This window comes from Anastrepha obliqua, chromosome 5 (assembly GCF_027943255.1).
Source record: "Anastrepha obliqua isolate idAnaObli1 chromosome 5, idAnaObli1_1.0, whole genome shotgun sequence".
NCBI lineage: Eukaryota > Metazoa > Arthropoda > Insecta > Diptera > Tephritidae > Anastrepha > Anastrepha obliqua.
In genome coordinates, this window is record NC_072896.1 from 11,602,244 (window position 1) to 11,628,598 (window position 26,355).

At 34.9% G+C, this 26,355-nt stretch overlaps 2 protein-coding genes across 4 annotated transcripts in view; one reads left to right on the top strand and one right to left on the bottom strand.

Moving 5' to 3' along the window:
• Positions 1-7,591, bottom strand: part of LOC129246899 (probable phospholipid-transporting ATPase IIB) — an 89,457-nt gene extending 81,866 nt beyond the window's left edge. For both annotated transcript variants that reach the window (XM_054885615.1, XM_054885614.1), the window contains exon 1: positions 5,939-7,591. In XM_054885615.1, coding sequence (XP_054741590.1) covers positions 5,939-6,708 — 770 coding nt within the window. In that variant the 5' untranslated portion in view covers positions 6,709-7,591. The remainder of the gene's footprint in view (positions 1-5,938) is intronic.
• An 11,548-nt stretch (positions 7,592-19,139) lies between these two features.
• Positions 19,140-24,412, top strand: LOC129246823 (DNA fragmentation factor subunit beta). 2 transcript variants are annotated; one of them, XM_054885466.1, is made up of 6 exons: positions 19,141-19,302; positions 19,391-19,679; positions 19,745-19,982; positions 20,899-21,022; positions 21,577-22,387; positions 22,456-22,586. In XM_054885466.1, exons 3-6 carry the CDS (start codon positions 19,746-19,748, stop codon positions 22,472-22,474), a joined length of 1,191 nt encoding a protein of 396 aa, XP_054741441.1. In that variant the 5' UTR covers positions 19,141-19,302; positions 19,391-19,679; position 19,745; the 3' UTR covers positions 22,475-22,586. The 2 variants fall into 2 exon arrangements, with proteins under 2 accessions (XP_054741440.1, XP_054741441.1); XM_054885465.1 differs by having other exon boundaries at positions 19,140-19,302; positions 21,577-24,412.
• The last annotated feature ends 1,943 nt before the right edge of the window (positions 24,413-26,355 follow it).

Sequence of the window (26,355 nt, forward strand, 5' to 3'; positions counted from 1 at the left end):
CAACTTTTCATCTCTCTCTCTCTTACTGTCCCGCACTGTGTGAGAGCAGACTGCAATGTGTGAAAACAACTTTCTTAGATACTCGAAATTAGGTAGTAGCCGTTGGCTTGATGAAATTCTTCGGGGATACCATTTGGCGCAACATACTAGAGGAGATAAGCCAAACTTGCTCCCCATAGCGGACCAGCATCTTTAGCCGTTGTCTTCGATGGCCAAGAGGCGGGATTTTGTCGCATTGAAAGGAAATTATTATTATTTTATAATATATTATTTATACTATTTTATTATTATTTTATAATAATAATAATTTCCTTTCAATGCGACAAAATCCCTCATCTTGATCACATATTTAATTTTTTGGCTAATCTGAGTGAAATGTGCAAGCCTTCCTTCGCTCAACTGGTCATCCTTTGATAACGCACTTGAAGAAAATTAGACTCGAAAGCTCGGTGGCACGCGATCAACGGCCATGAAAATATTCTTTTCACAGTTGAGCAAATCTTCACTGTTGGAGAAGTTTTTAATAATCAAATCGACAAAATCTATGCTGAAACTTCTAAAGATGCATAAAATGTTGTTTCAGGGGTTCAGAGAGGGCGTTCTTGTAAAGGCATTACATCTCTTCATTTTTGCGAAAAAAGGCTAAGGCCGTGGTAAAAGTGTACCAAAAAGGATGTCTTAGTGGATCTTCCAGCAAGATTCCGCTCCGGCCCATAAGGCAAAAACCACCCAGCAGTGGCGAAAAATCAGTATTCCTGGGTTCATAGCCGCAAAAGATTGGACGTCTGGAAGCCGAGATCTGAAACCATTGGACTACAGTTTGTGGTCAGAATTGGAGAACATGGCCCATCGAGGATCTCACAAAAAGTTGGAGAGTCTCAAAGAATTTTTGGTGCGAGCAACGACGCATGTACCCATGGAATCGGTAAAAGCAAATGGTGGCCACTTCGAACGAAAAAAAAAAAATGTTTAATATTTTCATGATTAAATAAAAGTAACTTCATTAAAAAAGTATTATACAGGGTGGGCCAAATAAGACCTACTAATGTTAAGCACAAATAACATTTTTATTTTTTGACATATTTATTTTTCTCTTTTTGTAGGTTATAATTGAATTGTTGGAAATTTATTATGGAACCCTACAGTTCCAACGGGTTAAAATTATCGAGTTTTTCTATTCTTGCACAATTAGCCACACAAATTGATTTTTTAAATAATGTTTTGATGTCGGATGAAGCGCATTTCCATTTAAATGGTTATGTCAACAAACAAAACTGTAGATTATGGGGCTCTGAAAATCCAAGGGCAACATACCAACATCAGTTGCACCCATCTAAATGTACTGTTTGGTACGGTGTTATGGTCACTAGAGTTATCGGTTCATATTTCTTCGAAAATGACGATGAAACGCCGGAATCGATTTCAGGAGCTTCTTACAAAACATTGATTGAAAGCTTTTTGCGGGCAATGGCGGAGCAGTATCCTAATTTGTGGTTTCAACAAGATGGAGCAACTGCGCATACTGCTAGGCGGTATTCTTTAGTCATTAGTAGGTCTTATTTGGCCTACCCTGTACTTGCATATCTATAACGAACTTAACTTGTCACAGAACTATGGGGTGGACTAAGTAAGTACAATATTTAGCGACATACGAAACACTGTGACACGCAACGACGCCAATAGTCGTCTCACTCAAGTCGCGCTTCAGAAGCGCCGACGTCAGCGAAACGTTTGGACTTTTTTTTTGTAGTTTTTAGTCTTTTTTGTCATTCACAGCATTCTTTATCTTCACATTTCGATTTCTACAATTTCTGCAGCTGAACGGTGGACTGAAAAAAAATGTTGCTTAACACAAAATGCGACTATTGTAAGTTTGCGTTGTGGTTTTTTTTGTAGCTAATGTTATTTGTACGCTTCGTGGCGCGTAGTTTTTTTTTGTTATGTAGCTTTTTTTTATTTTTTATTATTAGGCCATGTTTAAGCACCGAAACGCACCGTAACAACAACCAAACGAAACTTGACGATTCGCGCCAATGATTAGAATGTACCAAGCCAAAGGTAGGCAGAAAATGGGCAAAACTTTAGGCTGCGGCACAAACGCAGAAACTAAAGCGAAGATTATAAAGCATAAAACATTAGCGCATGCTAATTTCGTTATTTTCAGTTTTCTTAATTTTTTATTAGTGAACATTTTTACAGTTTATTTGCAATGCCTCATAACTTGAAATTATTTCAAAGTGCTTTCAAATTTAGCTCATCACTGGAAGGAAATGGAAGCCGATAGTAGCGGTACCACCACTGTTAGTTGTGTTAAATTTTTTTTATATAAATGCAGCGAAATACAAATTCACAAATAAGCAGCAGAAAGCATAAAATTATGATAAGCTTATTGCCGTATACACAACACAGCTCGGCTGCGTAGCAGTGGTTGGAGCCACATAACAAAGTATTGGGTTGACCTTGAAAATGGAAATAAATTCGAGATTTCAAATAAAATAACATTTAACAAAATGAAAAAAAAAAAACAATTTCAATTCATTAGAAGGAACACCGAAAACGTAGGCATAATAAAAAATTCATTGCCACGCTAAACAGGCCAAACTGGATTTCCAGCATGCGCGGATCGCAATCAACAAATTCAGATTCAGAGGCGCGTTGGAAACAGTGTTTAAAAATAAAACACAATGAGAATCGAGACAGCAATATATATTTTAGGGCAATTTAATCACCAGGTCACATTTATTTTTATATTTAATTTTATTGCTATCGAAATTTCGGCGCTGAATGCAATAAACATTGGCTTAACGCTGGAAACTATTTCAATATTCCCGCATTCAATGTTGAATCGCCATGAGCACTCGTAAACAATTATTTACACAAAGATTGTGTTATTTTTTCCAAAGAATTATTACGAAAGCTTGTTTGCTAAGTCTTTTTTTTTTACTTTTTAAGAAAAAATGTTAAATAATTGTTAATAAACGGAGCATGCGCTTGAGCTGTGCAAATTTATTTAATACTAGCAAGCCTGACCGTCTGGAACTGCATTACAAGCATTTATGTAGGTACATTTGCTATACAATTATTTCGGGTGTTTTTGTAAGAGCTGGAGAACTTAAAATTGTAATACAAAACAGAAATATTGTTGGAATGATTTTTTTTTTATAATCTGGCAAAATGATGCCGCCAATGGTCTATGAACCTCGCGAACAGAAATGTCAACACAGCTTGCCATACGCAGCTGTCAAACCATAGTTATCGATATCGATAATTCTTCTATAAAAACACCGATACCAAGTGCTACAAGCATTTTTTTATAAAAAAAATTTAACACTACACATTTCAAACACTATTTCGAGTATTTCTCAGTTGCTATAAAATTATAGTAAATTTTTAGAACATTTAAATTCATAGTATGCACAACATAAAATATAACAGTGCACATCTCAAGCACTTTTTCGAGTATTTCTCAGTTGCTATAAAATTATAGCAAATTTTTAAAACATTTCAATTCATAGCATGCACAACAGAAAACATAATAGTGAACATCTCAAACACTATTTCGAGTATTTCTCAGTTGCTATAAAATTATAGTAAATTTTTAAAACATTTCAATTCATAGTATACACAAAATAAAATATAACAGTGCACATCCCAAACACTATTTCGAGTATTTCTCAGTTGCTATAAAATTATAGCAAACTTTTAAAACATTTCAATTCATAGTATGCACAACATAAAACATAATAGTGAACATCTCAAACACTATTTCGCGTATTTCTCAGTTGCTATAAAATTATAGCAAATTTTTAAAATATTTCAATTCATAGTATACACAAAATAAGATATAATAGTGCACATCTCAAACACTATTTCGAGTATTTCTCAGTTGCTATAAAATTATAGTAAATTTTTAAAACATTTCAATTCATAGTATACACAAAATAAAATATAATAGTGCACATCTCAAACACTATTTCGAGTATTTCTCAGTTGCTATAAAATTATAGTAAATTTTTAAAACATTTCAATTCATAGTATACACAAAATAAAATATAATAGTGTACATCTCAAACACTATTTCGAGTATTTCTCAGTTGCTATAAAATTATAGTGAATTTTTAAAACATTTTAATTCATAGTATACACAGCATAAAATATAACAGTGCACATTGCAAACACTATTTCGAGTATTTCTCAGTTGCTATAAAATTATAGTAAATTTTTAGAACATTTAAATTCATAGTATGCACAACATAAAATATAATAGTGAACATCTCAAACACTACTTCGCGTATTTCTCAGTTGCTATAAAATTATAGTAAATGTTTAGAACATTTCGATTCATAGTATACATAACATTTAATCATTTTAAGCACTTAAGAAGTTTGTTAAAAATGCTTCCAGCTTTTTATGCGATATTTGTAAATTATAGCAGGTACTTCAAGCACTCATTTCTAATAAATTTAAATTTTTTTTTATAAATTATATGTTATTTACGGTTATAAATAAATTTTGGAGCACCTTTGGATGCAGCAAGATATGTTAAGCATTTTTTATTTGCTATAAATTTATAGCAAACTTTTAACTCATTTGAAATGACAAAAATGCAAATAAGTTCGCACTTTTGAGAAATGCACGATCATTATTTGGCACTTATGAGCAAATTCATGCACATTTTTTTCTGCTATAATTTTATAGCAAATTTATTTAATCACTTTAAATCACATTTTCGAAGAATCAGAGCCATTTTATGGCTTTTTCACACTTTTTGACTCAAATCTTGATACTTTTTATTGACTATACATTTTTATTAGCTGTTCTAGTAAGTTTTCGTATCACTTAATTTCGAGAACACACAAAAGGGCACGCTTGTTTCTAAATACCACACAATTGCGGCAAAAAAATTAGCCATTCGAGTTTTTTTTTTTATTTGTGAAAACTCAAAAAGAAATTTTCAGTTCTTCTGGAAGCTTTTTATGACTTATGTACACATACACACACATATTTGTGAAATTAACGCTAGACTAGCAAATATTACATAAATTGGAAAATGATTCCTTTTAGCCAATTTTCGTTTTTTTCTTAATAAAAATTTGTTTGTCTCAAATCTTTATTAATATTCTAAAACTTTTGCGCATTGTCAACGGTGCTCTAGTTATTGTATTAAATATATGTATGTATGTATGCATTCAGGTGCAATATTTAATTAACTTTGTTGACCTGAATACGCATGCTGTGTGATTTTTTGAAATCCAAATTTTCGTCACATAATAATTTCCGCTTGCCGCCTAAAAAACTGTGTAATTCCCACCATTAAAGTGTTAAAAATTTTCTGCTTTACTAATTTCTTATACAAAGTGACTTTTTCGCACAACACTAAACATTTTTTCTCATTTTTTTTCAGCATTGATAAACATCCTTTTTTTATTTGTTTTCGTATTTTCAGCATTTTTGCTGCTCATAATTTTTGTATATTTTTCATTTGTAGCACATTTTGCGTGTGAATAAGATATTTCAGTCTTAACGTGTTGTTGCTGTTGAACGCACATTTTTCTTTTTTGTTGACCCACTCGAAAGTAGCACACAAATTATCTTATTTTTATTTGCATAACTTTTTAACTACAAATTCTCACATTGTTGCTGCAGACGTTAATGAACAGCGTCCCCTTTTTTGTTACTATGATTTTTATAGCTCTTTCTGCTCACTCACTAATGCTTGCTTTATGGGCTATAAAAAATTATAATATCGTATCATTTATATCACACAGTTCTACGAGTAGTAGCAGCATCCAGCTGACGTACGCATCAATAATTTCGGGGGAAAGTAAAATAATAGATTTTCCTTCGTTTGTAGTTTTCCACAAAGTGTTTATTTACAGACATATGCACATATGTATGTATGTATGTATGTACATATTTCTTATTTCGTAGTACTCACCCGCACAGGCACATTTTGCAGAGATTCGCCAAAGATCTGCGTTTACTGCGTCGTCGATTCTTCTGGTAATAGACGGTTGTAGAACCGTTTTCAGCATCCAATACTGTTTGCTGTAGCACAACACCCGCCCCACCACCAATACCGCCACCCCCGCTAGCACTTTCACTTGCAGCGACAGTGGCGCCTGTCGCCTCAAAACGTTTATGAGTACCACCACCACCACTTTGGCTACGCACACCAAGTGCTACAGACTCTGTGACACCGTGTCCGGACACACCGTCCACCCCACTTGTCGCACCGCCGCTACCGCGATACGACGTTTGCGTTGTCTGCGCCAATTTCGCCAGTTTCGCAGACGTACCCAATCCCGTATCGAAACCGCCAAAACTATGTCCCGTTGTTCTTGCTTGCTGTTGTTGTTGCTGTTTCGTTCTTGCGTATTTATCGCGCTCGCGACTACGTTCATTTCTGAGACGTACTTGCCCGGCAGCGCGGCCAAGACTGTTCGTTGTGTTGCCAAACAAATGGCTGAGGAAGCCCGTCGTCGTTTTGCTGCTGGTAGACGATGATGTCGCCGCTGACGTCGGCTGAGATGTTGAGTAATCATGGAGATAGTAGCGCGAGGTGGCAATGCTCCCGCGTTTCGCTTGTTGGCCGCGTCCACTGTGGCGTATGAGTAATTCAGTCTCAGAGTCAGAGTCTTCGGTTTCGCCATCGAAATCGCGTAACTGTAATTCACTATCGGCCACCATGGCAGTGTGGTTGAGCATTCAAAAAAGAACGCACGAAACGCAAACAAACAAAAAAATAAAGAAAAATTAATACAACAAAATATGAAAAACAAAAAGTGCGAAACCACCGAAAATAGAGAGCCAACTGGAGGCACAGAGCGTCAATACAATTTCAATAGTGGCTAAGAAGATAGAGAGCAGCGCAACGTTGGCGTCAAAGCGCGTTTTTCTTCTGGTTTTTGAGCACGCGCGACGAGAATTCCACTTGTTTGGCTACCTAGAGAGCGCGTTACAATGCTAATTCGATTTGATTTGTGTTTATTCGATATCTGTGCATGCAAGTGGTTGTTTTTGTTGTTTACTGCTATTTTAGTTACTTTTACTTTTAAATGCGTTTTTTTTCTTTTTCTAAAGTGTTATATATATTTCTAATGACACCACCACGAATTAGCCGTGTTGCCAACACTTGACATTTCACTATTGCTGTTGCCTGCTGTTCTTCTTTACTCCTTCACTTTTTGCTATTTGCCGTTGGCGCACGGCTGTTGACTGCCTGCTGCCGCTGCTGTGACGCTCAAGAGCTGTATGCATTTAATTTCAAGTGTTGTCTTTTTACTTTGCCAAGCAATTCAAATGTGCACCAGCCAATGTTCCGCGTTTTAACGACGTCGCCGTTTCGGTTATTGCTTTGCTACACACAACACATTTTATTTGCTTAAGTAATTTATGCCAATTGCTAGCAGACGACTGTTGTTGCTTTGCTTTGAGTCCTCACTGCTAGTGGCATTGATGAGTTGGAAGCTGCTGATGTCAGCGCTGATGATGTGCTTTTCTTTTCTCACTCCTCTTTGAAATTTGCACTCGCTTGTACGGAAGACGGTGTATAAAAGAATTTAAGTTGATTGATTTATTTATGAGTGTTGTTGAATTTTTTTAAATTTTATTTTATTATTTTTTTATTTTATTATTTTTTTTATTTTATTATTTTTTTTATTTTATTATTTTTTTTTTATTTTATTATTATTTTTATTTTATGTTGTTTTATATTTGTGTTTATTGCTTTTCGGTTTGTATGTGAACCTCTAAATTTTGAATTCGTAAATGAGTAAGTTGCCTTAACGTTGGTTTTTACTATGCGCAGCTTTCAAAGCTTTTATTGAGCATTTTAAAATACAGGTAACTGATGAAAAATTTCATTGCACAAAAGTGCCGGAAAAATCTCCCATACTATGTATGTATTAGCACTGTGGACCTCGTTGAATAGCGAAATTATTTGCAAAGTTTGCGTTTTAACTTTGTTATCTGCAAAAAAATGTACGCAATTACTAAATAATTTGAAATAAATAAATTTTGATATTTAATTTTATTTATTTATTCATTTAAGAATTACATTAGAAATTGGTTTTTAAAACCTACAAACTTAGACTGCGCCAGAGCAGACACTACCCTGCAAGAATTGGAAGATGGAAACTAATATACAGGGTTTGATTGGAAAGTAATGAGCCTTCCCGCGCGGAGCGTCTGCCAAGCGATCAACCGAATCGGCTGGTGGGGGAAAATGATCGTTGGACCTTCCCCTTCCACTAGAAACCGGTCCCAGTTCGCTGGCAACAGCGGTGCAGTCAACATCGCTCCGCGCGTGAAAGCTCTTTTAAAAGTGTGTTAGGATTTTGCAGTGGCGAAAATGCAGCTAATCATCTTTTTCGACTCTCGAGGCATCGTCCACAAGGAGTTTGTACCTCCAGGAAGCACTGTAAACGCGACGTTTTACAAAGAAGTGCTCCTTCGTCTGAAAAACCGCGTCGCCCGGGTTCGGCCCGACGTCGTCAACTATTGGACACTTCATCACGACAATGCGCCGGCGCACACCGCCTTCCTCTGCACCTCTGCATTGGCCAAGATGGGGGTTCCGGTGCTTCCTACCCTCCCTACAGCCCAGACCTGTCCCCTCCGGACTTCTTCTTGTTCCCGCGCCTGAAAAGAAAGCTGAAGGGGAGGCGTTTCGACTCCATCGAGGCGATCCAAAAAACTGTGACAGCCGAATTGAACGCGATTCCGGCGGATGAGTTGAAAAAATGTTTCCTGCAGTGGAAGGACCGCTACCAGCGGTGTATTGACGCTCAAGGGTCCTATTTTGAAGAATATTAGTTGTTTAAGCCAAAAGGTTTAATAAAACTGCTTAAAAAAAATAAGGCTCATTACTTTTCAATCAAACCCTGTATATAAAATTTTCTTACTAATATATTGGGTTCGCAACTAAGTAATTGCGAATTTCACTCATAGATGGCTTCAGTTGAATTTTTAGGTTCGCAAACGTAGTACAAATGTAAAACACATGTTGTTGTTTGATTGTTGACAATTCAGCTGTGAATCAGTAAAAAACAGTTGTTTGATCGATTGCGTAGTTTCCGTTTGGCGTTCGTTGAAAACTGGAAAATCAAAAGGAACATTTTCGTCATATTTTGCTTTTTTATTTCCGCAAAGGGAAAACCGCATCGCAAGCTCATAAAAATTGTTTGCTGACGAAGCCTTAAAAGAACGGCAGTGTCAAAATTGGTTTGCCAAATTTCATTCCGCTGATTTTTCACTCAAAGATGAAAAACGCTCTGCTCGTCCAATTGAAGTTGAAGACGCCCTAATCAAAGCAATAATAGATTCGGATCTTCGCAGTACAACACGTGAGATTGCAGAGAAGCTTCGAGTAACACATATGTACATGCATTAAAAATCACTTAAAACAACTTGGCTATGTTAAAAACTCGATACATGGGTTCCTCACGAACTGAAAGAAACGCATTTAACGCAACTCATTAACAGCTGCGATTTGCTAAAGAAACGTAGTGAAAATTATCCATTTTTAAAACAACTGATAACTGGCGATGAAAAATGAACCAATGTTATCAATTTGGTCGGATTACAAAGCAATTGTATACTTTGAACTCTTACCACCCAACCGAACGATCAATTCTGATGTCTACATTGAACAACTAACGAAATTAAACAATGCAGTTGAAGAAAAGCGGCCCGAATTGACAAATCGAAAAAGTATTGTATTCCATCATGACGATGCAAGACCACACACATCTTTGGCCATTCAGCAAAAATTATTGGAGCTTAGTTGGGATGTTTTGCCACATCCACCATATAGTCCTGACCTTGCACCATCTGATTACTTTTTGTTTCGATCTTTACAAAACTCCTTGAATGGTAAAAATTTCAATTATGATGATGACGTCAAATCATACGTGAATCAGTTTTTTGCTAATAAAACCCAAACGTTTTATGAACGTGGGATTATGATGATGCGTGAAAGATAGCAAAAGGTTATGATCAAAATGGGTAATACATTACAGAATAAAGTTATTTAGTTCCATGAAAAAATTGTTTTTGTTTTTCTAAAAAAATCCGCAATTACTTAGTTGCCAACCCAATATAAGTATATGCAAATGCTTTCAAACGTTTTGTTTTGTATAAAGTAGTTCAAAAGGGACCTTAAATAAATAAATAATTGGCGCGTACACTTCTGCCAGGTGTTAAATCGAGCTCCTCCCCATATTTGTGACGTGCGTCTTGATACTGTTCCACAAATGGAGAGACCTAAAGTTTTAAACCGACTCGGAACGGCAAATGGTTTCTATGCGGAGCTTTTTCAAGGCAGAAATACACGCAGAGATTTGCCATTGCCTGCCAAGTGGCGATTGCTATCAGAAAAACCTGTTCTGTCATTTTACTCTTTCATGCACGGAGATTCGAACCTACGCACTCCCGAATGGTAGTCACGGACCAACTCATTTCGGTACGACGGCCGCTCGGACTTTACCATCGAACAAGATACAAGTAAACACACTCTTCTTCCTATTTTTTGACAGGCACCCTTGGTGTGAGTTTGACAGGCAGTCAAGTGTGTCATGGTGTGAGTGCTTGTTATTTTTATTTAAACCTATTGGCGGAGTTGCCATACCAAATAAGAATTTTTATGGTAACTTTAAAAACGAACGATAGAATATCGACACACACAAAAAAAAATACAAAATAATATCTTTGACTTGGAAAATTTATAATAACAAATATTTTTAATATACATATTATATTTCTTAGCAATAATAATAATTTTCATTGAGAAATATCTGAATTTTTACGTGATTTTTAAGACATTTTGATAGGATTTTCTATGAAATTTAATCATTTTTTATGCAACCATGTTACGTAAAAGAGAGTTTTGGAATCAGGTGATCTCAATGGTGGCCATTTTTTGACAAACAGCTGAGAGTGTTTTTACTTATGGATCTGCACAATGGAGCTCGTTTTTGTTTAGTTATGCATTCGTCAGAGTTGCACTTCTCTTATTTGATTTTTTTTTTTTAAGCTAAGAGCGCGCCGGTGCCCGCAGCAACGGAAATTTATGTAAGTATTGGGTACATTTATGCTTGTCTATTCACAAGAAAATTTAATAAATTTTTCAAATCGGTGTTGCAAGATTGCGCAAACGGAATAAACCAAGTGATTAATAGTTTTTACTTATTTCCTAAAATAGTTATTTATAAAATAAGAAAAAAAGTTAAAGAAAATAATTTTGCGATTTTCATTTATTTGCAACTGATATTTACATGAAGTTCGATTAGTCAACTGACTTAATTTACATCAGTTGTGATTTGTCGGATGCGAAGAATATTTACTTCATCGTTGACTGCATCGGAGTGAGCAGCATAGCTATATTTTTAATTCATAGATAGACAAAATCCAGAAGTAAAGGTGTTAAGGGTAGTCAGAGGCATGGACAATTTATTTTCAATAATTTTTTTTTTTTTGCTAGTTAATTGCTTTATTTTAAAATAAAAAATAAAAACATACCATTAATACATCATGTTTCGACTTCACTTTTCAACAAAAAATAATAATAATTGTAAAAGTTATCGCTTTTCTCCAGAAGTCCCTTGCGGTGATCATCACAAGTCCTTGGAGATTCATTTAAAATCAATCGGACAAGAGAAATTTGTTTTATTAAAAGATAGTCTTGTGCCTGATCGAAGCTTTTTTTCCAAATTAACAATATGGCGGCCTTAGGAAATATTTCTCAGATTTTCGAGAAAAAAACCGACAATTAATTGTTTAAAAAAAATCCTTCGATTAGCCTCGAGTTTTTTAATGTTTTTCAAAAGCAGTATAAATTTTATTGAAATCTACCAAGCGGTTTTTAAGTTACAGTGATCACCAGATCAAAAAAACATAGTTTTGAGAAAAACGCATTTAAAGTTTTGTGAACGTTGCGGAGCGCTCGAGTGCCCTTTGTTAATTGTTGAATAACTCGAAAAGTATTTGTCGGATTCCCTTCAAATTTTCACACAATATTTTTAAGATATTATACTTTAAGAAAATGGAAAAACAAAAAAAATCCAATTTTTTGAAAATTCTGACTAGCCCTAACCCCTTCAAGGAAGTTGCAAAATCACATGTATACTCTACACGTAATCTTTGCTTTTTTATCAACTTTTTCACATTGGCATAAAGAATTGGATAGAAATTTTGTTCCGCGCATTGCTGAATATCGCATCTCCACAGTGTCTATGATATGATCGCTCAAATGCGGGGTGCATACTTATGTATGTGTGTGAAAAACGAGTATAAAACAACCAATTTTGTTTATTGCTTCGCAGCTTACCAAAACCAACACTATTTTATTTCTCACTCCAAGCGACTCTTTTATTTCTCACTTCGTGCGATCCATTTCTATCTAAATGATGCAAATTTTTAAATTTAAATAACTAAACTTTTTTTCTAGGCACTGCATGTTCGAATATACAGTTATGGGCTCACATACGTATTAACGGAGCAGCCGAGAAAATTTTCAATTTAAAAAAATTCTTGTTTGAATTTAGGATATTCGCCCAACATTCCCACGTCAGTTGCTTCTACTCTACTCAAACAACCCGGATTTCTATTTGGCCAAGCACTGCCGCACCAGCTGCATTTCCCAAACATTTATGGAGAATGTTTGTGCTGTTACAACAACACAAAAACATAGGAATGAATTCATGCATATAATTGCGGGAACAATTAACTACTTCTGCATTACTTTAAACGACTTTCAGTTTACGTTTTTATTTATCGAGAGATTAGAGAGATTAGATTAAGATTCGATTCGGCTTCCGAATTTAAGTGGCAATAACCAAACCAATTAATTCTATATACCGCGAAAATTCGTTTTATTTCTGAACATTTCAAATATTTTAACTAACATTTGAATATTTATTTATTTATTTATTTATTTAGAAAGAGTAACAACTAATTAATAATTATTACACTTATAACATTACAGCGCTGGCTACCAGGGCCTTCGGCTTATTGCTAAAAGGAAAAAATAGTCTAATAGGATTTAAAAATATTTAAAGTTATTGGCAAATGCGTGACTGATGGTACTCATGTTCATTCGTACTAACATGTGTGTGTAACATATATACGCACATTTGAATATATTTGCACACATATGTATGTACATATATTACATTTTTAAGTCAAAAACTTTCTTTATATATAAAGCAACTAGCATTACACAGTGGGCTTCGCACCACCATACATAAAATGTTTTTTTTATATCGCACGAAATTTTTCATATTAAGTTTTCTTTATAGAACTCGTAAAATGTTTAAACAGTTTAATTAGTTGATTTTTTCCATTCAACATACTTTCTAAAGATGTCACAATAGCCTTTTCTGTACTTTTTTAAAATTTGATTGTGGTGGTCACCTATATACAGGTAAGGTGAAAGAGCCGGTAAAAACTTGTAATTAAACTTTGATCCTTTAATTTCCATTTCAATTTTTTACGCTAAATAAATTTTGCTAAAATAAATAAAGTTAAAAATGTTTTTCCAGTTCCTCCTGGAGCATTCAATTTTTTATTATATAATATTTTCGTCCAAAATGACTTGCAATTCGATAAAAAATGTATTGCTAAAAAGATTTGATTTGTGAACACAATAACGTACAAAATAAAATTAAATAATTTTTATTTTTTTTTTCGGAAAAAGAAAAGCAACGTTTAATTTAATACAATTGTATACACAACATTTTTTGTTTTATTTTGTGGTGCATAAATAAACAAATTTTTTGGCGCTCCAACTCTCGAACATGCAACGTACAGTTGACTGTTCACCAACCACAACAATGGCTACTTCATCAATCGTTGGTACATTGAATCGTCTGGCGTGCTCCCAATTGGTGTTTTATCGGCTTTTATTATGATTTTGTGGCCATCGGTGGGCATCAGATCGAGTGCCACTTTGAACAATTTCACCAATTCATTGTGTTGATGGAACATTGTTTGCAATTCATTCACGATTGATCTTCTCGTATTCGTCGAAATTGCACAGCGCTGATCTAATTCACGATTCTCATCACCAATAAAATATATTTGCAAAAATTGATGGTCACCATCTGGGAATGGTAGCAAAGTCCCAGCTCTATGGTATATTTGACCTTGAATCTCTAAAGTTCGAGAAATATATGTAGATAACGGATCTGAATTTTTAAAAACATCGAACGCAGGGACGGCACATAAATTAAATATGATATTGTTTATTCCAAACGAAGTAATAACCTTAAGGGGGTCTTCTGGTCTCCAGCGAAAAAAAAATCGATTTTTTTTTTTTGCATAATTTTGTTGTATGTGTATGCGAGAATACGCCACAGAAAGGATTTTTTGAAAATCGCATTTTTTCACATTTTCTGGGCACCGAAGTGTACCCTCCTCCGGCCGTTTTTATCATAAACTTTATCTTTAAGGGGTTATATACCTTGTGTTTTTCAAAAAAATCAAAATAAATTTTATTTCTTTATCGTAAAGTACAATCCCTTGAGAACATTTTCCAAAAATTTCATAGAGATCTGAGCAATAAATCGAAAGTTACAGCGTTTTAAATTGTGCGTCGTCACGTCCTGAGCGTACGGCCTCATGCGGCGCTTGAAACTTTAAACGCGATTATCTCAAAAACGTGTTTTTCCAAAAATGCTTTTGCGGTGGACGCGATTGCAAAAAAAGTATTCAACCGATTTTTATAATTTTTTTTTAAATTGTTCGTAATTGATGTCGCCTCTTAGTGAACGATCAACTTTTTATGTATAAATTTTTATTTTGCAGATATGAATTTTTTAATGCCAATTTTAGGACTGTAGAAGTGGAGTTTTTTAAAAACATGTTCCTATTTTCACAAAAATCAAAATATTTAATATATTGATCGTTCACTAAGAAGATATAACCCTATACTAATGAAATCTTTTCGATTTTTTGATTTCAGTTGACTTGGTGGACTTGAATCGCGTCCACCGCAAGCCTCTTCCAAAAAAAGGGTCTTGGGGGAAAACGCCATAACTCCGCCATTTTTAAATACAAATACAAATTTTACACAAACAAAGCCTTTTTTTTTCTTTAAACATTGTAATATCCAATAATAAAAACTTTTATACAATAAAATTATTGCTACATATCTTTAAAAAAAACCCAACTTTCGCTAATTTCACCGGACCACAAGGTATATAACCCCTGTAACGCGTTTCCCCGAAAATCGTGTTTTTTAAGCATTTTGGTCACACTTTTCATAGTAGTTATACTCCGATTTCAATGGTTTTGGTCTTAAAAGGTTCGGAAAACTTACCTCTAAGTTTCCCCGTGTACGATTTTTGAAATTTTTTTTCATTCCATTTTTATAACCTTTTAAAGTTCAAAAAATGAGCAAAAAAAATTTTTTTTGCAAATTGTTGCATAACTTTTGAAAAAAATTTAAAAAAAAAAATCTGTCACGGGAAAACTTAACCAGGGCAACTCTGAAGACAACGCATATCTTATTTTTGCTTTCTGATGAACCGTGACCAAAATGAAGACCTGTTTCGTTTGGAGGTGGACGTCTTCAGCGCCATTTCAAGGTCGCGGGTGTTAATTTTTTTCAAAGTCAAAACCATTTTTGAAAAGCCAAGACATGTACCTTTAAAATAAAAAAAAAAAATTTTTTTAAATAATCACAGGATTTGTCACAATCAATCCCCAAAAAAACCCTTCATTTCAGGGCCTCGAGACCAGAAGACCCCCTTAAACGTCGGCATAAATCCATCTCTTATAATATTTGTAGCTCCAAAAGATGTCATTTGAAAGCATGAATTGTATTTTTTAATGTTTAAGAGGAAATGCTTCGACGTTGGTGAATTGCCAAAAACCAATGAATGCAAAGGTTCTGGTGAAAGTTCTAGCACCGGCAATTTGACTTTCCCACCAGCACAGCACATTCCAGCCGTTTCGTTTCTGAATTTATATGCTTTGCAATGTATACATTCTATATTCATTTGGCCAATGTAGGCATGCATGCTGTAATCAATCGTTTTTCCCATACAGGCATTTCGTATGAGAGGAAACCATTACAACACCTCCTCAAAGATAGAAAAGAACTCTAAAATTTTTGTGCCAATCGCTTCGGCGGTTCTTGAGTTATAAGATTACCAAGGAAATGTAACTTCTTTTTATATATATAAATATAAATATATTTTTCACTTTATCGAAGAACTATTTTTTCATTTAAATTAGGTTTGTTTCTATGCATATTAAATGAGGTAATTATTTACTTAGAAGTGCATATGGAAAAATTGAACAAAAAATGGTTGTTGTTGTAGCAGTCAAAAAAAGGTAATGGTCGATGCGATGGTGAACAAACTAATTGAATTTCAATATATAGCGCAAATATGGAATAAAAAATCGCGCAATATTTCCATATAAACCACGAAATAGAAAATTACCTTAAATTATTTGCGTTATTGGCACAAACTTGTGCGTCATCCAGTGAATATACCCGGTTTTGGTTTTGAATATATTAATATTTGCTCAGTGCATTATTTGTTTTTGCATTTTTATTAACTACGCAAAGCTTAGCTCTTAAAATCAAAATTTGCAACGTAACACTTTTTACCATTTCAAAGGCACCCAACCATAAATTACTCACAGCAGATACACAAGCCAAGCATTGGCTCTAACTTGCAATTATTTCATTTCTTTTCATTTATCACGGTTAAAAGCAAGTTGGGAAGTAACTGTATGCAATTCTTCTAGTCTTAGTTATGATTCCGTTCAATTATTACAGCGTTAGATGCTCTACTGATTAACTGAGAATTCCACATAAGTTATATTTTTTCAATTTTTGCTTTTACTCGCGATAATATAATCTTCCAAATATCATTAATTTGAGTAGTTATTTTAATGTGCCATTTGCAATCCACATTCGTGATTTAAAAAATTTCATTTACGCACGCAATTACTTCAATCGTCGCGAATATGTAGCGAAACCTTTATTCATACTCAATTTTCTTACATTTTACATACATTTCCTACAAACTTATCAGTTGCCACGCAGTTTTCGTTATTTAACTTAATCACATTAATATCATTTCAGTGGTAGTTTTGTCATTTTTAAAGAGTTTTCTCTAATTTAATGCAAGCTTACTATTTATACGGACGCATTTCTTTTGCTTTCGTTTAATTGGTCGTGTTTGCATTTACCCAATTCGCGAATGTCAAATTAATAAACAGCTGATTTTTACAACTTTTCACTATACACTCCGTACACCTTTTTCGTCTGTAGTGTTGTAAAACAATAGCAAGAATACTGAAAAAAGTAAGAGAATTAAGTATTCACTGATAGAATAACAAATTTTCGGAAAGTTTTGGTTAAAATATTTATTTGCCAATCCATTATTTTTTTCGTGTATAGTGCGGAACTATTTGTCTCGTATTATCATACACATTAATAATTTACGTTTTGCTCAAGACATGAAATGTATTTTAGATGCAACTCTGCAACGCCGGAGCTTTGCTCTCGTATCTCACAAAATTTCGAATTAAACATTTTGCAACAATAACAATGTAAACAAACAACCGTTTTCTCTCATCTCCAAGGCGTATAGATATGCCTTGCTCATAGTAGAGCGCACAAATCGTTCACGCTCATGTGCTATAGTTGCCACCTTGGTGTTTTGGCATGTTCCTGTTAACGTTTTTTGTTATCATTATTATTTGTACGCCGAGCTGAATTCATAAGTTTTGAAGGTTTCCGTTTAAAACTTGGTATGTGGTAGCGTTGTTTCACGTGACGTAATGATGTGTGCGGCCTCGGTGGTCTAGCGTCAGTGAAGAAGCCTGCCATCCAAGAGGTTGTGGATTCGAATGCCACGTAAAGCACGGCCCTCGCACTTTTCCAAATCTACCTGATTCGCCTGTTTCTAACAAAAAAAGGAAAAACATTCCTTCCTCAACCCCATAAAACTTATCCTTTCCATCCTTACTCCCGCATAATAGTCAGCGCATTATTTGCATTGCAAAAAAAACACACAGTTACACATTGCATCAGCGGCGCCAGCAAGAGGAAGCGTGCAACCGCGGTAATAGCGCCGACGCACGAAATTTAGCGAAGTCCTTAACCGTCTGTGTGATCCTTCTGCCAGAAAAAGATGGCGTCCCAAAGCAGTAAGAAGGCATTGTTCCTAAGCAATGACAGGTGGGCATTCCCACTACTTACGACTGGTAGCGGCAGGCTAATCACCTACCATGTCAGAAAGCAAAATAGATTAACGAAACCAACGCAAAAAGGACAGTCAAGCGCGACGCGAATTTACAAACATTTGGACTACTCAAAAGGGGAATCATATATTAATGAAGATATGCGGCTAGCAGATATTACGATAATTTTCAAAGCAAGATGTGGTTTACTGAAGCTAAATGCAACTACGTATGGAAGTGCCTAGAAAATATGCACCCTCTGTAATTTAAACGAGGAAGAAGATATACAGCACTGCTTAGGAAGATTTCCAGTACTGAAAAGATCAGAACAAAATATCTAAACGCAGCGAAGCTAAATAAAGCAGAAGTAATAGATATACTTAATGGCCATAATTGGAAACGGCTTGCTTGCTTTATATACTCAGCTTTACGCTATAGACATTTTCTTATTGCAGAGTTTAATCTTTGATTTATTTTGAAGCTGGGACAGACAACATTGTTATTACCACAAATTTATTATTTCTGTCTTTATATATTTAAACAAATTATTGTAAAAATTATTGAAATGTAAGATAAAATATTTATAAATAAAGAATTATTACTACTACAACTAATTATGAAAATATTATATATTCTTTCAAAAACAATAACAAAATAGGTTCTTATAAAACTAATAATAAGGTGGCTACCAAAGTGAATTTAATAATAAATTCGCCTAGGTGGCTACCGTGTAGCAAAACGGTACACTTCTCTTCTTCTTAGCATGACAGCCGCTGCCTAGAAATGGCACTTCCTCATAAACAGCAACAAAGGGAATGTGCTTAACAACAGATTTAGTGCACTTTGAAAATTAAAACGTAAAAAGAAAATTCAGTGTTATATCTTCTACTGGTGTTTTTTCTGAACTCGAGTGCAGAAGTTAATAACATTTTCAGCGGAATCAACACTTTTTAAAGAAATACTCCAAGCATTTGTTCTCTCTTTCATTAATTGCGCTACCTCACTTGAAAAAGAAATTAAAAAACAATAGTGAACAAATTTATCAAAATTCCTAAAAATTACCAAAAGTCAATTTTTGGGCCAGAAGTTTCATATTATGAGGTAATAGATTTCGAGAAATTTCCCGTATACCTTGTACATTTCGTAAGAATTGTTTAAGAATCGTTATAAAGCTAATGTTATTCAATAGCTTCTGTTAATAACAAGCTCTTATGCAGAAATTCTTAGCGTTATTCTTGGCGGTAAAAAGATGTGCTTGTAGTTGGTGCCTCTTCAAATTCAAAAGCTGGCAACATTGCCAAGAACATAACTGTTCACCACTGCGAATTGCCAAAAGTGTACAGTTTGTTCTCTGGCGTGCGTGCATTCAGTAAAAGCTTGATAAAAGCCAAGAGGGAATGTTGCATTGAATGTGTCAGTGGACTTCATAGAGCACAAAGCAATCTGGTTTGGCTGAAGCCAACAAAGGAAGCTGCAAGGTAAGTTAGTTTAGTAAATGTTTGAAAATTTTGCTGATATACTGGGTTTTAATTGGAATTTTCAGTATGTTAAATTTCATCAAAGACGTAATGGCTCCAACAACGCGCAGCACAAAGTCCGAAGACAATAAAGATGGCGGCATTTGTACCAAAATCAAAACTACTGCAAATAGTGTGAATGAATCTAAGCCTCCTCCGCAAATGAAGGGCTACAAAGTCACAGACAACGAACGTTCTAAAAAATACGGCATTGGTGCAAATTCGTGCCAAATGCTCAAGGACAAGGCGAAATTGAAGTTTCCTGTGAGTATTCGATATATTGAAAATGTGAAAAGTGTCAAAATGGCTATCTTTAATAAGTTGTAATTGCGTCGCAAACAATCGACTACCCATCCCAACAACAACCAATAAATTTTCATTGTCACGGCCACTGCTTTTCGTAGGCCAATGCAGGTTCATTGAGGGCGTTCGTATATGCAGCGTCAGCAAAGCTAGAAATCTGAACCTTCATTTTATCTAGATATTGCAAGTATGCACAATGAAAGAAATATTATATTTATTTTTGCACCAAACAAGAACCAAAACGCCATAATCGGGTGCCTTCATAAGTACGATGTATGCTATTTTCCATTTTCGATTGTCGAATTCAATGTCAAGGCGTTGTGCGCATGACCTGATACCGGGCGCACAAAAAACCAACAACACGACGCCAAACCTATGACAACCTGTTGCTGCCACAATTGCTGAATTGAGTCGCGTAGTGTGGGAATACTATGAAGGACGCACTCTGCAAGCACACATTCATTCATAGCTGATACGTTGTTGTCCTTGTGCGTATGCGCTTAGTGATGCCAGTCATATGGTCTGGCTCCTACGTTTGTAAAACTCGTAAACTACAACACTAGTTTCCTTCCAACATTTTCGAGTCCTTGATAGCTTTGTAAATATAATAGGCAACTCTGCACATTTTTTCCCCCCTTGTTCAAGGCCAATAAACTTTATTATTTTGATTCACACACTCGATGCGCATCCCCTTCTGCTACGATCTTGTTTAGTGTTGTAACAATTGCAGTGCAGCATATTTATCTCGGTCAGGGCCGCAATGCAAACAAAGTGTAGGTCATGTCCTTCAGTTGCGCGCTTGACACTTCTAAATTTTATTGTAATGTTTAAATAACCTTGACGGTATTGAACTTGATGCAAAATTCTTACTTTACAGATTAAAGATTTAAGGATGTATCTGTCCACTGATGGCTTTGAAGTATCTGATGATGATTACTTTCAGACCTTAGCGCCACAAACTCTTTTCATTATCGCTGGACCGGATGAAATCATAACAACAGGTACATGGAAATATTCATTTTAATTTTGAACAGAGACAGTCAAGAAAAAAAAAAACATTTTAAGCACTTCAAAGCATAAACAGAATGAATTTGTTGAGCGAACTTCGTCGGAAAACAGTTCGCTGTCCAAATTAAAACCCTCTGCAGTATATGAGATTGCACACAACCAGCTCGTCAAACGAACTTTGCCATCTTTTCGCTTTCGATACAAATTTCGTTTTGGTGTTGTTCAACTGATCGAAATGCTGCCACGAATATCAGCCGCTAAATTTTGAGAAAATCACGAATCTCTCTTATGGACTGAAATTAAGACGAAAGCGAGAAGTAGACAATATTGGCAAATATTTGTTTCGCCACTATGCGGCCAAAGCCGGCGCGCTAGCAACCAATGGCGAATGGGATGCCATACTCAATTATCCTTGGATAGCAACTGATAATAATGAAGTTCGCTCAGCGTTTTAATTCTATTTATATTATCACCAACTTGATTTCTCAATTTTACTGCACATTTTAAGTTCATCTTTGAAAAAAAAAAAATTCCCACTGATTTCCAGATGCCGACTTTGAATTCGAGAAGCTACGCAAAACATCGCCTTTGCTTCGTGTTGCCGATATTATTTATGAATTTATCGAACAAAACCCGGAGCAATTCCGTAAAATGATTACAGACTATGAAAATCGTAAGATTTGTCGCCAAGAAGCGCTCGACAATAAACAAGCGTACCACAGCAAAACTCAGCTTAGTCTGCGCACACAACATAGTGAATGGTTCGAGGGTCAAGAAGAACGCTGCCATTCCAAAGAAGAGGCAATGGCGCGTCGTGCACAAGACCGCATGCGCAGTTACTACTATAAAACAAAAGAGGAACTTACACGCAATAAACTATATCGGCAAAATCTTAAAGCACGTCACGTAATCGATGCTGTACTGGAACAATTTCGTTACCTTCTCATTGGTTGCGATTACTTCTCGATGTTATTCGATCGTAAGTGTCCGAAAAAGCATGAAATCTTGCAGCAGCATCTCGATGATGAAACGGACGCCAGTGCAATGTTGCCAAATAAACGTCTGCGTCAGGTCATCAAAGAGTACACAGCACGGCACAAGATATTAGACGAATGGTCAGTGTCACTCTGCACCGAGCTGGGAGATTTTTATTGCCAGGGTAGCTATTCGGATAATGGTAATTGTTGTGCGCTAAAGCACACGATCAATCCTTATGCGTCACGTGAGAATTTGATACTCTTCCAAGTGTGGAATTTGGATCATCAAATTGAGTTGTCACGTTCTATACTGCCGGCGTTAATTGAGAATGTACGGGTGCTGGTAGAGCAACCACAACGAAAGTGCACATTGCATAATAAGTGCGTCATTGACATCTCAGTATTGGAATACTTTTTAGAAATATTTTCATTGAAAAATTTGAAATTAGTGCATATCGTATGTCATGATAAAACGCAACGGGCGAACAAATCCAATGGGCGTTTGGTGTGTGCGCAATGCCACGAGTACAAAATTGTGCAGGAGTTGATGGGTGTGCGCAGTAACGAGGAAGCAGTTAAGGCAGCAAGTTAAAAATTAAAAAATATTGTATATATATGGTAATATAAACACCACAAGGTAGGTGCAACAGTTATTAGAAATGACAGAAGAATAATAATGGAGAATACGAAGTAGCTAAAAGCTTTCGAAGTAAAATTATAAAACGAAATTTTGTTCTTCCATATAAGTTTAAGCTCTTGCGTACTTATACTACTTTATATTATGTATATTTTTACAAGCCATATTTGCTTATGGTTTTACCAAGCATTTGAATATTGCATAAGTGCATTATTTTCATATTTAGAACAAAATACATTTAAATTAAGTCAAGGGGGGTTAGGGGTAGTCAGAGGTCTGAAAAAATGATGATTTTCATAAAATATTTTTTTCTAGTTGTAGCAGCATAAACAATCCCCATACATATACCGGGAATGCTGCTGATTTGACAGGCTATGAATCCGGGTCGTACCGATTACGTGGAACCGACTGTTGTGGGAAGGTTTTTTTTGCTAGTCAATTGCTTTATTTTAATAAAATAAAAACATGGTATTAACACATCATATTTCGACTTCACTGTAGCAAAATTTCAAAAAAAAGAAAAAAAAAGTTATCGCTGTTTGTGTGGAGCCCTTTTCTCTAGGAGCCCCTTGCGGTCATCATCACAAGTCCTTGGAGATTCATCTAAAATCAATCGGGCAAGAGAAATTAGTTTTATTCAAAGTTAATCTTGTGTCTGATCGAAGCTTTTGGTTTTTTTAAATTTACAATATAGTGGCCTCAGTAAATATTTTTCAGATTTTGGAGAAAATACCGGCAATTATTAAAAAAAAATCGAAATTTTTTCCAAAAAAAAAATCCTTCGTTAGGCACGAGTCTTTTATGTTTTTCAAAAGCAGTATACATTTTATTGAAATCCACCAAGCGGTTTTTAAGTTACAGTGGTCACCAGTTCAAAAAAACATAGTTTTGATAAAAACGCATTTAAAGTTTTGCGAACGCTCCGGAGCGCTCTTTGTTAAGTAAATTTTCACAAAATATTTTTCAGAAATTATACTTTAAGAAAAAACAAAAAAAAAAAAATCCATTTTTTTTTAATTCTGACTTCCCGTAACCCCTTAAGGCAAATATCTTCTTCTATGGCTTGAAAGTATTTACGAATAGATTGCGCTAACTGCATACATACACACATATATAAGAGTTTTCGAACTGCACCAATCTCGCGAATTTACGATTTGCACCCTACTTAACTTCAAAACTGCACATTTCGGCCAACAAAATTTTGCCTCTACTGATTATGTCGAGTTTTGTGTTGTTTGTGGAAGGATCATAGTGTAATGATACAAAGTGTGATAGATAGCAAAGACACTCGTTTTCAGTTTGCATACTTGCCACTTACATAGTATTTTTTTTTCAAGTAGTTTCAAAAATGGAAATAAGTGTTACAACTAGACTAATTTTAAGAGCACTGCTGCTCTATACCAATAAAACTGGATTATTTTATACTGTATTAAGCAAGCGAAACGCTTTAACAAACTTAGTTTATTTCAATATATAGTATATAAGACTTCTTGTCCGTGATAACAAAGAAATTTGAATAATAATATTAGTGATGATATTTGATACACGCCACCCTGTTGCATCTTCGATTGACTTAACGAGTCTGATCGTGTTACCACAATAAGGAAACTTGATGTTTTTGTTTTGATGAATTTAGGATCGCACGCGGTGTTTTTTGGACGTCGCACATAGGTAGATTTTGAAGATTTAGGCGGCCAAAAATATTTGACTGCATATATCGTCTTAAAACTGTTTAATAACTAGAAATTTATAATAATTTGTTTTACTGATCGGTTAAATTAAAAAAAGTATATGTATTACACTGCGTAACACTGAAAAATACCTTAGCAGTAGAGTTCCTTTTCTTTTAGTATGACAAGAACTGTCATCACTTGTTTGTATCTTATTGTGGGCTACACATTGACTTTATACAACAAATCTTGACCTTTCCCAAAGTAAAAATAGAGCCCATATTTCACTAGTATTTGCATAAAAGTTACCTTAATCGATTTTGAAAAAATTGTTTTATATATAATAGAATAATATTTACAGATATATTTGTTAAAAATACACCAAAAGCATAATAGATATGTATAACGTGTGCCAATAAAGTAGCTAGACAAATTTTGATTAAAAATAAAAAACCATATTACTGTTCAAAATTGTTTAATTTTTTTTATTTATAAAACATATGATTGTTACACAAAAAAAAGCATTACTTGTATAGTTCTAAAGGACCATGGTCTTCTATTTTCCGAAGCTTTGATTTGATACCTCCAATCATCTTTTGGACGACGTTCATGTCCACTTTCCTTGCACATAATTTGATCCTGTTCTTCTGCTGTTGATTTGATTTAGCTTCCTAGCCATCTTCGTACACTTTCTGGCAAAGTAGAGTCCAAAAATTTTCAATTGGTCTGGCCTTTGGGATGTTTGGTGGGTTAGCACATTTCGGAACAAATTTTATATTATTTTCTGACATCCACTCTAAGGTCTTTTTAGCATAATGACTACTTGCTAAGTCAGGCCAAAAGATGTAATTACCATCAGAATGCTCGGATTTGATAAATTTTTTAAGTTTTGTAAGGCATTTTTGAATGTAAATGTCACTTCTTATGGCAGGAGCTGTGGAATCTTGAAGATAAAGTTGAGAGAGTCCTTTGGAAGATATGGCAGCCCAAACTAAAACTTTCGGTTCAAATTTAGCTTTAGGAGCAAACTTAATATTATCAGGAGTATTCTCGATGTTGTTTGTATAAAATCCACAGTTTTGGTCTCCGTTATTCCAAGCAAACGTAAAATATTTCTCATCATCGAGAATCACCTCAACATCGCCAACAAAATAGCTACGGTGGAGCAATCTACATTTCTTTGGTATTTCTTCTAGTTGTTTATCACTATATTTTGGAACCGTTACCCTTTTGTGATAATTAATACCACTTTTCAACAAATTTTGACGTACAGTCTCTTTAGAAATACCAAACTTTCGACCTAACTTGCGGTTTGATGCACCTTTTTTGTTAATAGCAGCTTTTTGCAGTTTTTTTAATTGTTTTGCGTTCAAAACTTTTGGGCGACCTGATTTTTTCACTCCTGAGGGAGCTATCCCACTATCAAAACGTTTAAAAATTGAATAAATTGTTGAACGTGCAATATTTTCCAGAAGAAAGTGTTGCAAAACCTCTTTTTTTGAATGCTGTCCAAGCATGTCATAAATGCGTTGACGTAAATGGTCTTGGTTTGTGACCTTCATGATAAAAAATTAATTTAAATAATTTTTTAATTAAAGGCCATAAACTAATAAATAATTTAAGGATTAAATGAAAAAGATATTATTCACCACTCTTAGGTTCTAATAAAAAGGAATTTGTCCAGCTACTTTATTGGCACACGTTATACAGAAATTGATTAATTTATTAGTTTCCGCCTTCTGAATTAAGGTGTTCTGTCACATCTTTGTCCACATATTTAAAGGGTGCGAGCAGCTTAATTGTGTCTGGGCTAAACGACTTTGATGCTTTTTTCTTTCTTCTGCGATGAACTGAAATATTGCTCAAAAAGGGGCCCGAGCTTAACAACAATCGGTGGTATATGTCGCGATTGCACTCTTCACGAGAAAACTTCCGTGCATAATTTTCTCGATACATCCGGAAGTGCTTGTTGCGCGCCTCTTGAGGTTCCTCTGACAGTTGTCCTATTGGTAATAATGAGTTTTCAATTATAGCAGCGCCAT